General features: G+C 39.5%; 1 protein-coding gene across 3 annotated transcripts in view; it reads left to right on the top strand.

The window, feature by feature from the left end:
* The window catches only part of adam12a (ADAM metallopeptidase domain 12a), a 350,417-nt gene that overhangs the window by 239,311 nt on the left and 95,817 nt on the right, over positions 1-15,289 (top strand). For all 3 annotated transcript variants that reach the window (XM_072557568.1, XM_072557567.1, XM_072557569.1), the window contains 2 exons: positions 2,710-2,781; positions 8,660-8,829. In XM_072557568.1, coding sequence (XP_072413669.1) covers positions 2,710-2,781; positions 8,660-8,829 — 242 coding nt within the window. The remainder of the gene's footprint in view (positions 1-2,709; positions 2,782-8,659; positions 8,830-15,289) is intronic.

Raw genomic sequence — 15,289 nt, 5'->3', positions numbered from 1 at the left:
TAATGAAATGTAGGAATTTAGGAATGGGCCAGACCACCTTAGAGACACCCACATCCTACGAAATTTTTTCATATCTTACTGTCAAATCATTCACCCAGTATTTATCTGGTTTGCTGATAAAATTAATCTTTTCTTGCAGTCAGATTTTGTACCTTCACCACTGTCACTGTGCAATGATTGACTAAAAAATGAGAATAAATTTCAATTTACATGTAAAACTGAGATTTGCAGATTCGCCATCCAATTACACAGCATCCCCTCCCCCATCACTGTTTTTCTTTTTGTCAGTCGAGAGGAAAATCAGACTGATCACATGATGGGCTGCTGAAATTGAGGCAGCAATTCTTCATTTACAGCCAAAATGAAAAATCACCCTCTTAATTTTTCCCTCGTTAAATTTGGTACATCCATACCAAAACTTACAATATGGCCAAATTTTTATTTATTTATGTTTCTAAAAGGCTAGTTCTCTTAGTTCATGACATGAACCATTTAAGAACATCAAAACATGTTTGGACCAGATTGCCTTGTGTAGTTAGCTAGTGGCCAAGATTAATTCTCATGCTGTGATTTACTGATCCTAAAGTTACGTCTCCACATGACCTGAGCTAATGGAATATGACCGTGATACATAACATCATATTCTAACAATGAACACTGGTACAACTTACTTCTTCATAAAAGATATCCATCCTATTCAAATATCCTCATGATTGTGACCTTCTCTGATCAGACAAACTTTGTGGCTGTAATGTATACTGTATTCTGTGAAAGCATTATAATCTCATCATTCATACATAAGCAACTGTAACTCTATAATGCATTGCATAAAATCAGGCATTGAATATTTTTGCAAAAGTACACCCTATGCTATTAGAATCCTTGAAGAGATTGATAATATTTTAAAAGATGTAAAATTCCAGGGAATGACTAAAAGGATCACAACAGAATTTCAGGCTTTTATTGTAACACTAAAGGCAACTTTAACTAAGCTCTATTTCAGTAGAAAATATTAATTCTAAAACTACAGAAAAGTTACTCATTGGCCTTAAAATAATCAAAGGTCAACCTCTATAGTTGTGCTTTTTTCAGTTCCTTAAACTGACACTTCATTCTCCAGGAACCAGTCAAAGGTGACTCTTAGCTCCCAAGGACTTGCGTAATTCCTTTTCCTTTCCCAGTCACGTAACTACTAATCTAGAATTGACTTTTACCCTGAGGGATGAATTGGAGATTCTTCCCTCAAACCAAAACTAGGTGCACCTTCTTGCTCTGGTTAAACTGTCTAAAACTTCAATTTGAGCACAAGATCTCACCCACATTCTATTTGGTGAATAATAAAGATTTGCTGCCTTTCTTCTGTGTGTGATATTCAGGGATATCTTAAGATAAAGCTCTGTGAATTGATATCACAATGGTTTGCTATGGATTCTTCACCATCCAGAGTTCCACACTCTGGCAGTGCGAATCGCATGGGCTTTCTATCCAGGTCGAAATGTGAACTAACTATCCTTTAGATCCCCAGGTCAGCTATCTGAAGATAAAATGACATTCTTTAAACATTTAGAAAACATTAAATTCTTAGCACTTCTATATGAGATGTTGAGACTAGTAATCTACCTAGAGTTATCACAGATGTCTTTTCCATTGTCCACAGATCTAGGTATATTGTACCTTTTTTCCAATAAATTAATTTGGGGCTCACTGCCACCAAAGCAACCAAACTAGCCAAACTTGTTGTCAAGGAGGATTTAGAGCAGGTCACATGATACTCTTTATTACTCTGTTTTTCTTCAAATTAAGCAGAAAGTCCAAAAAGATAGCAAACATCTAAACTTCATATTTATAATAATGTGCACCCTGGACCTCAATCACTTGCCCAAGCTCACTTTTAAGAATGGGTAATCATCCACATGGGACAGAAGCAAAGTTCCAGTGCCCACCACATTTGAAATCTTGAGAAATCCCGTAAGGAATACCAGGAAAGATAATGTGCCACTTTCCCCACTTCAGAAAGTGTGTGTCCCTTACTATCTCCTTATAATGATACTAGGTTTTAAAAATATTTTTTAAATTGTTGCATTTTTGGGACTGCAACCCTGCTTTAAATGCCTGACTCCCATTTTGGCCCGTTGTCTCTGATTGTCACAAATGTATGCCTGGTCCAGGATGCCAGACCCTGGGTCTAATCTTGTCAACAAGCTTCTTGAGTTCCTTTGAAAGTTGCAAATGGAGTACACCGATACACCCATATCTCTAAGTAACATTCAAGTTCAGTAAAAACTTAATCAGATTCAAATAAAAATTTAATGCAGCATCATTTGTCAGATAAGTAAGTAAAACTAGGATCAGGTGTGGGCTATATGATCCCTGAGCCTCCTTCGTGAAATCACTGTAAGATCATATCTGATTGTGTTTCACCTCTATTACACTTTCGCATCGGATCCCTACGTCCATTGATTCCTTGAGAGTCCAAAGGTCTATGTGTTTCCACTTTGCATACTCAGTAACTGAGGAACTACAGCCCTTTGGGATAGAGAATTCAAAAGGATAACAAATCTCAAACAGTTGTTGAAGTTAAGGTTGCAAATCTCATAATCCAGTGTGCCATGAACATTTTAGAGAGGACCATAATTGTCAGAAGTGATAAAGTAAACTTCATAAGCCAATGTAAACATAATTATAGTAATCTTTTGTGTAAATCTCAAGTTTCAGAAACAAGGGAAGGATTTGGAAAAGACTAAACAGAGACTGATAGAAATTGGCAATTTTGTGGATAAGGTAAGTATGCAAAACAATATTTTGAAAGCAATTAATTTTGTCCAACTATGTGATAAACAGAGAAGGGAGTAAAATGCATGTGTGATAAATGTTGTAGGTTGAGAATCAATAGGAACATGTCCTTGCTTATGATTTCTGCTGATAAGACTTCATTGAGAGATGTTGTCAGCTAGACTACACTTGGAATGGTGACAAGAATAAGAAGTGTTCGATAAGGCTCACCTCGTATCTACACCCAAAAAACTGAGCCTCATTTAAGTTCATCCCACAAACAAATCCTGTGCCCTGTAAGAGCCTTAAAAGATGCCTAACATAGTCTGAAACTTGTGGAAAAAGACTATGACTATCTTCTCAAACTGATTCCCCTCTACTCTAATCAGCACCAACAACTTCTATTTGTTGGAAACCTTTAAATAATGAAGCATCCCAAAGTACTTCACAGAAACATTACAAAACAAGGTCGATACAGAGCCAGGAGAAAGTGAGGACTGAAGATGCTGAAGTACCAGAGTCAAGAGTGCAGTGCTAGAAAAGCGCAGCGGGTCAAACAGCAAATGAGGAGCAGGAGAATCGACGTTTCAGGCATAAGCCATTCATCAGGAAAAAGACTGATGAAGGTCTTATGACCGAAACATTGATTCTCCTGCTCTTCAGATGCTGCCTGATCTGCTGTGCCAATCCTAGATACAGAGTCACAAAGGAAACGGGAAGTCAGTTGATCAAAAGCTTAGATAAGAATGAATTAAATGGAGAAAGTGAGATGTAAGCAGAAAGGTATAGGGAGGAAATTTTAGAGCTTGGGGCATGGCAATGGATTCTTTGGACACAAATGGTGGAACATTTATGATTGGGAATGCTCAAGAGACCAGATTTAGAGGAGGTCCAGATGTCGCAGACAGTTATGGCTTTGGAGGAGGTAGAGTGGCAGGGTCACAAAGACATTTGAAAACAAGGATGAGCTTTTTAAAGTCAAAACATTATTTGACCAGGAGTTCATAATCATCAGTGAACAGAACGGTGTTAGGAAATGGAGCTTGCTGTGAGTAAAGATTTGGACAACAAAATTTTGGATGACCTCAAATTTATGGAGGGCAGAATGCGGGAGATCAGCCATAGTGCATTGGAATAGTCAAGTCTAGAGGGGACAAGAGCAAGGAGGAGGAAGTCTGAATAGATCAGCTGAAACAAGTGAAGATGGGTTGGAGGATTTGAGCTATAGGGAGAGGCTTAACAGGTTGGGGCTGTTTTCCCAGGAGCGTCGGAAGCTGAGGGGTAACCTTACAGAGGTTTACAAAATTATGAGGGGCATGGATAGGGTAAATAGGCAAAGTCTTTTCCCTGGAGTCAGGTATCTAGAACTAGCGGGCATAAGTTTAGGGTGAGAGGGGAAAGATATAAAAGAGACCTACGGGGCAAATTTTTCACACAGAGAGTGGTATGTGTCTGGAATGAGGTGCCAGAGGATATGGTGGAGGCTGGTACAATTGCAACATTTAAGAGTCATTTGGATAGTTATATGAATAGGAAGGTTTTGGAGGGATATGTGCCGGGTGCTGGCAGGTGGGACTAGATTGGGTTGGGATATCTGGTCGGCATGGACGGATTGGACTGAAGGGTCTGTTTCCATGCTGTACATCTCTATGACTCTATGACTCTATGAATAATGTTACTGAGATAGATAAAAACAACCTTAGAGATTGCTTGAATATGAGTTCAGAAGCTCATCCCAAGATCATATGCGACACCCAAGTTGCAATATAAACTGACTTAATACCAAACTGCTGGCAGGCAGCAGACTAGAGTCAGTAGTTAAGGGACAGAGTTTGGAGCAGAGACCAAAATGTCTTTAATTACAAATATTTAATGTTCACCAATACTTACCATTACATCATCATCCCAAAAAATGATAGTATAAATGTGGGACTGAAGACTAAAGGGTCATTCTTGGGGCAGATGGAGTCCTTAAGACAATTTTGTTCTTGTACTAAAGATTGGAATTTCTTTACTTTCGTTATATTATTGAAAGTTGTGATGAGATGTTTTTGATAATTTTCCTGCTTACCATTCTTGATTTCATTTTCCCATGGAAATGAAGATGGATTTATTTTCATACTGTAAAGAGGAAGAAAATGAGGGCATGAAAATTGTCAAATTAAAAATGCTTGCAGTTGAACATCAGAGAAGGTAGCTCTCCACTGCGGTGGACACTCAGTTACCAGACCTGCACAGTAAGAACTGCCACAGAAAACAATACTCACCCTCCATTGTCTCCAATAAAAACTATTGGAGAAATATGTAAACTTATAGCTCAAATCCTACACCCAAGGAACATATTGTATGGATCAGTCTAGTTCATCACTACTATAAACTCAATCCTCCCAGGCAACAACAGGTGATGTACCCCACATTAACCAGTTATCAGCCACAGACACTTGCTTCAAGAGAGTTACACAGTTTGGTTCTCCAAGAACATTATTTCATGTTATGTGCTCATGATGTTGGAACAAGAAAAGGCCTGCTACTTCCAGACCCTAATGTTCATGAAAATGGTGATAATCGTAAGGAACATGACCAGCATTGAGGATGTTATGCAGGAATGAATAATTAGCACCAGAACAGTCTGAGGTCAAATAAAATTATTCTTTATGTGATGTGGATATGTTTGTTGCCCATCACTATTTAACCTTGAACTGAATATCTTGCTAAAGTCATCTCAGAGGCATGGCTGTGGAGCCACAGGATGCCCAGAACAGGTAAGGATGATAGATTTTCTTCCTTCAGAACATCAGTGAACCAGATGTGTTTTTATGACAACCAACAACGATTTCGTGATCACCATCATTCTGCCTTTAATTTCAGATTTATAAATTGAATTCAAATTGCACCAACTGGAATCTGCATTGATCATTAGTCTGGTGACATTACTGCTGCACCACTGTTTTCCTTCAGCAAATAACTAATATTGAAGATTGCTTCATAGAATAAATCACATCACACCTGGAGAGCCACACCTGAAGCACATGAAGGCATTAGAGGAAGGCTTGAGGTACCAGCCATGCTCAAAGTCACTGTCACTGGGAAGATAGCAGTATCTATGTCCACGTGATGAAATTACTGGTTTAAGGCACGGGCTCTGAGATTAAATCACGTACTATCATGTCTTCCAGGGACTGTAACATTCTTTTGTTTGGACAATCTACAGAACAGTGTTAGCCGCTATACTGGAGGTCCCCAGTATTTTAAAAACACTTTGTTGTGTTTTTATCCACAGATACCTTTTCAAACTCGTCAATGTAACTTTCTCCAGGGTAATCTACAGGTTGTGAGATACTTCCTGCAATATGCTATAGATGTGGGTAGTGAATTACGTCCACATTGCATCTTAACAATTATGTTTATGGAAACTATCTCCATTTGAAATGTATCCTTCTGGTCGTTACTCTTATGAATGTGTTGAGATCTGGATTCTTTGGGTTTTCAGCTCAGGATGATCATCTTTCACTGAATATCCACTGTAACTTGTGCTTGCATAGCATCTTTGATGTATCAGAGAAGCTTCGTAATGCAATTCCGGAATGTAGGGCTCTTGACAGCTGAAGATGTGACTCCCAAATATCTTCTGCAAAAAACAATGGAGTCTTCCCTTTATTTCATTCCAGGTTTTTATTCTCTACCATGCTTCACTCAGCAACAACTCTTTTACTTCACTAATTGCTCACAAGTAAGCTCCTTGATACTAGTTCTCAGTGGAAAATACTGTATGACAGAGTTGTTGAGGAAATGGCAGGAATGGTACTTCCCTGAGCGGTAGGAAGTGCCTGGACTGCCATTAGAGTGTCCAACCTTCTTTTTGAAAGGTACTCCATGAAGTGACATACAGAGAAACCTTCTTAGCGATGCAAATGGTGACAATGCATCTGGAAGACCTCATTGCTGAGTACAAAAGCAAAGCAAAACTTTGGGAAAGTGCTTGAGGTTGAAATGGATTTGGATCATTCTTCTACTGAGAAGCTCACCTCCAATCTGATGGTGGCCTATCGACACTCTTTGGTGTCGTTTCAGAATTTGTCGAGCCTACTTATCTTTAACATGGCTCTCCTTCATTAATATTTCCCCGATGAGAGAATGCATTGTTAACATCTTGTAAGTGTCATGGACTCTGTCCTCGAAATAAGTGCTTACATGCCAATATGATGACAATATAAGTTGTTGGCTTAGATAAAACGTCTTTGCAAATTAGGAGTGGCACTTATTACATCCACTGTGAGTCAAAAGAGCAACTGCTAGGTTTTGATGGTGATTAAGTGTTTGAAGAGATTGTCTTTTGCATTGGTGAGTACTCTTGACCACAAAAGCTTTCCCTGGAGAGAAAAGAATCAAAAGCAGCAACAATGGGGGCTGATTGAACCCTTGATTGTGCTAGTCACCTGCCTCTAGACAACCAATGAAATCCTCCAAGAGCAACCTGTTACCACCACTAGTGAGAAACCTTGCCATCATAATATCTGTCTATTTTACTTTTCTCGGAACAGAATGATAATTTTAAATAGGAAGTTCTTTCCAATAATTGTTATCATAACTGCAGTTCAATTCAATAATTCTTAGCAAATGCAAGATGCTGCATCTCTACCCTGACCATTCTGTTGTTTTCCATGAATGATGATTGTTCTGGCTGTGGATGAGTCACTTCAGCCACCAACCCCACCTTTACTTTTGGTTTTGATCCAGATACTTTACCAGTCCTTATTTGGTATTTATTTCATTTTCACAGTAATTGATTCGGGAAGCTCTAACAGTGTAGATATTAACAAATGGTTACCATCAACTCTGTTTAATCAGGGGATTTTGACATTTTTTTCTGTTCTTTCATAGATGTGTAAGTTCTGGTCTTCGGCTGCCTTTGGAAAATGTTCATAAAAGATATAGAGACCAATAATTTTGATAGATTATTTTGGTTTTAGTGAAATGATAGACAATTGTGAAGAATGAAAAGAACCAATAACGTGTGATGGTTTAAAGTAACTGAAATTATTAGCCCAGATTTTATGGTCAGGAGTAAAGTGAATTTGCTCACTACTAACTTTGGAGTAAGCTGTCCATAAAGATCTAGTGATCTCTATGTCATGGATTCCCCCATTGCAGATATTAATTTGAACCTGGCAACAGGTTAAGGGGACCTTTAGGCATCAAACAATAGTATTATCATCAAACAATGTGAGTAGTCGATCACATTGAAGTATTCTCACAGACAGCAAATCAGAAAGATAAAGGCACTGATTATTCTTTATTTTTAACATCATTTTATTGAGAGTGAAATAAAGAGTGGGACATAAATAGTGAATTAAGAAAGAAGTTAAAAATCATAAACTTTATAAATAACATATCACTTTTAAAAATGTGGAGTTCTTTTCATCATATTGGTGGAATGTCAGAAGTCATTCCTTAATTTTTCAGTTCCCAAGAGATTATTTAATAATAATTATCATAATTATTATGTTCATACACAATTAAAAGGCCCAGTTGCACCTCATTTAACTTCTACTTGATTGCAGTCGATGGGGACATCTACAGCATACCTAATGAAAAAGCATTGAGTCAATGATGTTTACTTATAAATGTCAGTATTGAACTGTGTTTGTATAGTCTCTGGGATTTGCTGTAGATTTTGCAGGGGTGATGACAATGAACATTCAGTTTAGTTGTTGCAACATCCAGCCAATGATTACATATTGTGATTAAATATGACCCATTTATGACTTTTTGGAGGTTTCATTGTCTTATAATGGATGTAACTGGTATTAAATGATGATTCAATGAACTACTTACAGCTAATATATGGCCCCTATGTTCCTTTGCATATAATATTATTTTATTATAGTTTTACAGATCCTTGAATATACGAGTTGCCCTTGTTGGAGTTGAAGTTTGGACTGACATGGATAAATGTTCAATAACTGGAGACCCATTCGCCACACTCAATGAATTTCTTGACTGGAGGAAAATGAAACTACTGTCCCGTAAACCACATGACAATGCCCAACTCGTGAGGTGTGTACTGTCTGGTACAATTAATTCTGTAGCCATGGAGTTAACAAGACCCAATCATATGTGCCACAATCTTAATACATCATACAGTTGCACTCTTTTCTCAGTTATAGTAATAGAGGTACACAATCCTTTATCCAAAATCCAATTTCAGAATAAATTACATTTTCACCATAAAATTTCTTAAAATTACCAAACAGCAGATGAATGCGTGAATAGTATGAGTGATGAGTCACAATTGATGTCTGCCAGTGCTGGGCCACGCTACCATGTCACATCAGAGTGATGTGGTTCAAGTGGATGTGGAGTTGGGTCACCTGTTTGCACGCCAAAATGACGTTCCACATTCCACGAAAAATATTTCAGATTTTGAAGCTTTTCTAATTTCGGAATTTTGAATAAAGGATTGTGTACCTGTATTGCTAGTTCAGTCACATCAGCTTTGACCTTTTGATGTTGACACATTTACATTTCAATCAAGAGTGTGGTGGAAAATCACAGCAGGTCAGGCAGCATCTGAGCAGGAGAATCGATGTTTCGGGCATAAGCCCTTCACTTTCTTCATATTTACATTTCAAACAGTTGAAATAAGAGGAGATATACGAACAAGAGGTTCCCTCTCAAATCTGAGTCACCATTTAGTCAGATCTGTATATTCCCTCTTTGTACCCAATTTTCAGAATCCTTCATATCCTCATGTAAAAACAATTGACCAAGTTCAATTTTAAGGTTGTCTCCAGCTTATGGAAAAATTCAACTTAGAGTCGTAGAGTCTTACAGCATGGAGCCAGATCTTTTGAACCAAACTGGTCCATGCTAACCAAAATGTCAGTCAAATAAACCCCATTTCCCTGCACTTGGCCAATTTCCTTCTAAACCTTTCCTATCCATGTATTTGTCCAAATGCCTTTTAAATGTTGTTAATGTACCCACCTCAACCACCTCTGCTGGCAGCTCATTCCATATACATACCTGTGTAAAACAGTTGCCCCTTAGGTTCCCTCTCATTCTTTCACCTCTAACCTTAAACTGATGCCCTCTGGTCCTTGATTCCCCAACCCTGGGAAAAACAATGAGTGCATTCACCCTATCCATGCCTCTCATGATCTTATGCATTTCTATAAGGACCCCCCTCAGTCTCCTATGCTCTAAAGAAAAACATCCCAGATTGTCCAACCTCTCCCTATTAACTCAGACCATTGAGATCTGCCAACATCGTTGTAAATTTCTCCTGCACTCTTTCTAGTTTAATAGCATCCTTCCTATAGCAAGGTGACAAAAACTGAACATAATACTCTAAGTGTGGCCTCACCAATGTCCCTACAACTGCAACATAACATCCCAACTTCTATCCACAAAGCCCTGACTGATGAAGGCCACTGTGCCAAAAACCTTCTTCACTGCGCTGTCTACCGGTGACTCCACTTTCAGAGAATTGTCCATCTGAACTCCAAGGTCCCTCTGTTCGAGGACATTTCTTAAGGCCCTACCATTCACCATGAAACTCCTACCTTGATTTGACTTTCCAAAATGCAAGACCTCACACTTGTCTATATTAAACTCCATTTACCTTTTCTCAGCCCACAGCTGATCACGGTCCTGCTGCAATTTCTGATAACCTTCCTCACTGTCCAGGATACCTTCTATTTTAGTATCACCTGCAAGCTTACCAATCATACCTTGTACATTCTCATCCAAATTATTGATGTAGATAACAGACAGCAGTGGGCCCATCACTGGTCCCTGAGGCATTCCACTAATCACAGGCCTCCAGTCCGACGAGCATCTTTCCACTGTTATCCTCTGTTTCCTACCATCAAGCCAATTGTGTATCCAATTTGCCAACTTGCCCTGGATATTATGCAATCTAACCTTCCAAATCAGCCTATCATGTGAAACTTTATCAAAATCTTTACTGAAATCCATATAGACTATGTCTACTGCCCTGCCCTCGTCAGCCTTCCTGGTCACTTCATCAAAGAACTTTAATAAATTTGTGAGGCATAATCTCCCACTGACAAAGCCATGCTGACTAATCCTCATCAAACCCTGTCTTTCCAAATGCATGTATATCTTATCTCAGAATCTTCCCAAATAACTTACCTACCACAGATGTTAGGGTTACTGGTCTATAGTTCCCAGGTTTTTCTTTGCAGCTCTTCTTGAATAAGGGCATAACATTCACTACCCTCCAGTCTTCCAGGACCTCACCCATGGCTAACGATGATGCAAACGTATCAACCAGGGACCTGGCAACCTGTTCTGGACAATCATTGAATCTACATTGAAATTTCATTCAGATACAAACAAGATGTATTAATCAGAATGAGTGTGACAGACATTATAATACTGGTCTGTATACATCCAGTCCAACACACAAACACTGCATCTCATTATGCATTAAAATGCCACTTTACTGCCAGTTTCAAGGCAGGTCAATTTCCATGTTAAGATATAAGTTCAGATGAATGTTGTGTGTAAATTACAATTCCAGCTCTCAATATAAAAAAAATTTGGAATTGTTGATTATGGAGAGTAAATTATCTCTAGAAGCACTCCACCAGTTTTCAGATCATGACTACTCGTAAAATTCTGCAACTAATGAAATACCTGGGCTGAATCTGAACTCAGCTGATGATTAACAGAGTTAGATCGCAAGAACAGTTCTCATGAAAGATGTTTACATAAAATCTCATGTAGCTTTGCATGTGCCAAATCACGACAGGAAAGAGAGGTGATAGCAAGGAACAGCAATCTGAAACAAACAGCACCTCATAAGTTAACTTCTCAGTTAAAAGCAAAGGATAAGTGAACTCAGTTGGAATCCTCCTTATGTGTGTTTAAACCACTTCCTGTTCACTGGAAAGTATGAGATTCTGACAATAATTAATGACAACGGTTTTGTAAAATAAATGTTGTGCTATCAAAAGGAGCTGAAAATCCACATTAAATTTATTTCAGGCACCAGCCGACAGCGGGATATCACATGAATATTGCCAGTATCACTAATCCTCATATCTATTAAATGCTGCTGCTTTTCAGTTTTTATGCTAGATCTCTGCTGAGTGCCTTGATTCCTTTCTGGAACCTGATTCCATAGGCATTAGGGACGTGAAATTTAACAGAGATTATCGGTAAGCGATTTAACCATGGGGTCATTATGGGCAAATCCAAACTTGTCCTCAACAATTGCTTTTTCAACAAAGTCATAGATAATGATTAAGACTAGAAGTTTGGCTGAATTTTTCCACTGTTATCTAAGATGCCACAGCCAACTGTAACACCTCTAGTACAGTCCTGCTGAGATCAGCTAACTGAACACAAACCAGGAATCAAACCCAAATTTTATGGCACAGTTTATTGATAATCAAGTGAGACCGTAATTTGAATCTGATGGCATCAAAGAGTAATTTATCCACAAGTAAATTCACTACCTTAATTTTGTATGAGGCATTTTTTTTTATTTTAGACTTCATGTTCACTCTTTCTATATTATATGAGAAAAAATTACTGAAAGAGATAGTAGTAAGCTCCAAACTCACAGTTAATCTATTGTACTTTAAATTAGGATCAGTTATTAGTAATGAACTGAATATGTTTATTTCTATGATGAAATTCAGCAAAAGGATTTTCCATGCACTGTTTGTCATGTCAAACAATGAAATAATACCAGTGGCAAGATGGAAAATGTATTTCTTCTGAAAAATATAAAAATAAATTACCCCAGAAACCTCACAGGGAATAAATCATTAATTCTGGATCTAATTTTTTAAATGACAATCTGTCACTAGGATAAAATGCTTCAAAACCTTAGATAAAATTTAATTTCACCACTGGAAGGGGGCTGAGACGTAACTGAGTGATGTTGGAGGGCGGGGGTACAGCAGAGGTGCATGTGGTGGTGGTGATAATACATATAATCAGTTCAGAAACTATGGGGTGAAGAGCTTGATGTCTTCCTTACCATTTCATCCAAGGCTGAGAAAGTCAAGGAGGTCTACCTGCCCAGGCCAATTGAGCCCAATTAATGACCACTAAAGAGGCACCATGTAAGATCAGTCATAATGCAGCTAAACAAGTTGAATATCAATTTAAAGATCCTTCCAATAAGCCAATGGCAGACAGTGAAAGTAAGGAAATTTCCTGGTCAATCAGAGCCTTATGGTAACAGCCTTCTGAGTTAAAAGACTCCACACACAGGTTCTTGCCATAAGCAAGTGTTAACATTGTTCTGAGGGACTACCGTACATGCATGAACACTCAATGACAATCTCATGTACATACACAAAAGCACAATCTCACACACACAATCAAATGCAATCATATACAATCACACCAACACAAGCACGCATCCACTCTCTCTCTCTCTCTCTCTCTCACACACACACACACACACACACACACACGAACACAAACACACGAACACATTTTTTTTAACAGACATTCTACTACCTTTGGTAGAATACTTTGATGACTTCCCTTCTGGCACAAAATGAAGGGTCTGTGGAGCTTGTTTCCATGGATAGCCCATTCAGCACACTGGGAGTGAACTTACTGGTTGTAACAATGATCCCACCACTTAACAGAAAGTCTGTGGTTACCCTTCTGCAAGGAACATCAATGGGAACACTGACAGGTTTAACTGTCATTCAGGCAGCAAAGGTTCTTAAAGGCAAAGGTCCCACCTCTCAGAGCTGTGTTCAGTCAGAGTGCTGGCAGGCTTTTAGTCTCTACAGTGGCACGGGAAGCAATAGCCACTATTGGTATCACAGCAGGCCCAAGAGAAATAGCAATAACAGAAGCCTTGCAAGAGAGATGAGTGGAGTGGGCTTTCTGAGACTATCAAGTAGTCCCCAGTAGTAGTGGAGGGCTTTCAGTTTGAGGGAAAAGGGACCTCAAGTCAGGATGAGAGGGGGCAGTCCTTGCTGCAAGGGGCATGCTCCAGAATAAATGTCGGCTCCTGCTCCCACTAAGCCTGAAAGGAAGTCCTCAAGGTATACCATTAACTGGTGTTCAAGTGGCCCCCAGCAGGATGGCTGCCCTCAGCCTTCCCTGCTGCTGACAACTGGAGGAATTTGAAAAGGCAACAGACTCTTCCTATCTCTTAATGTCTTCCCATCCCACTACACAGATACCCCATCTCCCAATTTGCTGCTACAGTGAGGAGTGGGAATGAAATTATGCCTTCTTGGAGAGCAGGGGTTATAAGCTAAAAAAATCAATAGCCCTACCTGTTTATTCCTTCCATCACAGTTTCTTGACTGAGAGCACTAAAGTACCTTCACATATGAACATTCCTCAAGTAAACATGGTCCAACTAAAGATTTATCCTTCGTGTTTTGAATCCACCCTGGATCACAGGTATCTCAGTGATGTACAATGTTCCACAGACAGCTGTTCTCACTGCATTCTGAGATCCACACTCAGTGCCATGCATCGTTACATGCACACTCATGGCCACTCTCTCCAACAGCACTGCTTCACGCTGGCTCAGAGCTGCATTGTCCCTTCAGTTTCACTGCATCTTCTGGCTCATTCGACAGGCTAACAAGAAACTTTTTCTTTTCCTTTCGAGCATTAAGGAACACACCATTCAACTCAGAGATACCCATAGCCCTCTAGAACCTTCCTCCCCTCCCCTTCCGCTCTCTGATAATGAATGTTCTGTACTCAAAAAAGGTTTCAGTTTTGTCCCTCTAGGTCCCCAACTTAATGAATTTTGGGCACAACATGACTCTTCTTCCATCACTTTTACCTCCATGCCCATTTCTTTGGACAAGAGCCCTCTCCCCATCCAACAGACCCCTTCACCCACGTTCCAACACTCTCCCTCTGCCTACACTCCTCCCTCCGGCCTTTTACCTGCACCCTTCATTGAGAATTGTCAATGTGACTTTGGTTGTCTCAATTTCTCCACACACCCCCCCCTTCCATTCCAAGTTATCTCCCTAAGAACTGACTGCACTCCGTGCTCTCAGATCCAACCCTGACTTTGTCATTAAGCCTGCTGACAAAGGTGGTGCTGTTGTAGTTTGGCATACTGACCTCAGCATAGGCTGAGCACCAGCTCTCAGATACCTCCACCTATCTCCCCCGCACCATGACCCCACCACAGAACACCAGGCTATTGTGTCCACTGCAGTCACAGGCCTCATTTCATCTGGTGATTCCCTTCCCCCATTGCCTTAAAGCTCATAGTCTCACAACCCCGCACAGCCTAACTTTACCAGTTTCCCAAAATTCATAAACAGAGCTGTCTGGTCAGGCCCATTGTTTTCTGCCTGCTCCTGCCTCACAGAACTCATCTGTTCCTACCTTGACTCAGTTTTTTCTCCCCGTACCCAGAACCTTCCCCCTTACATCTGTGATTTCTCTGATGCTTTATGTTACTTTCAGAATTTCTAGCTTGTAGGCTCCAGACGCCTCCACATCACCACAAACTTGCAATCCCTTTACACATCTA

The sequence above is a fragment of the Chiloscyllium punctatum genome, chromosome 38 (assembly GCF_047496795.1).
Source record: "Chiloscyllium punctatum isolate Juve2018m chromosome 38, sChiPun1.3, whole genome shotgun sequence".
NCBI lineage: Eukaryota > Metazoa > Chordata > Chondrichthyes > Orectolobiformes > Hemiscylliidae > Chiloscyllium > Chiloscyllium punctatum.
The sequence above is the reverse complement of the archived record's forward strand: the minus strand, read 5'-3'. Positions and strand labels throughout refer to the sequence as shown.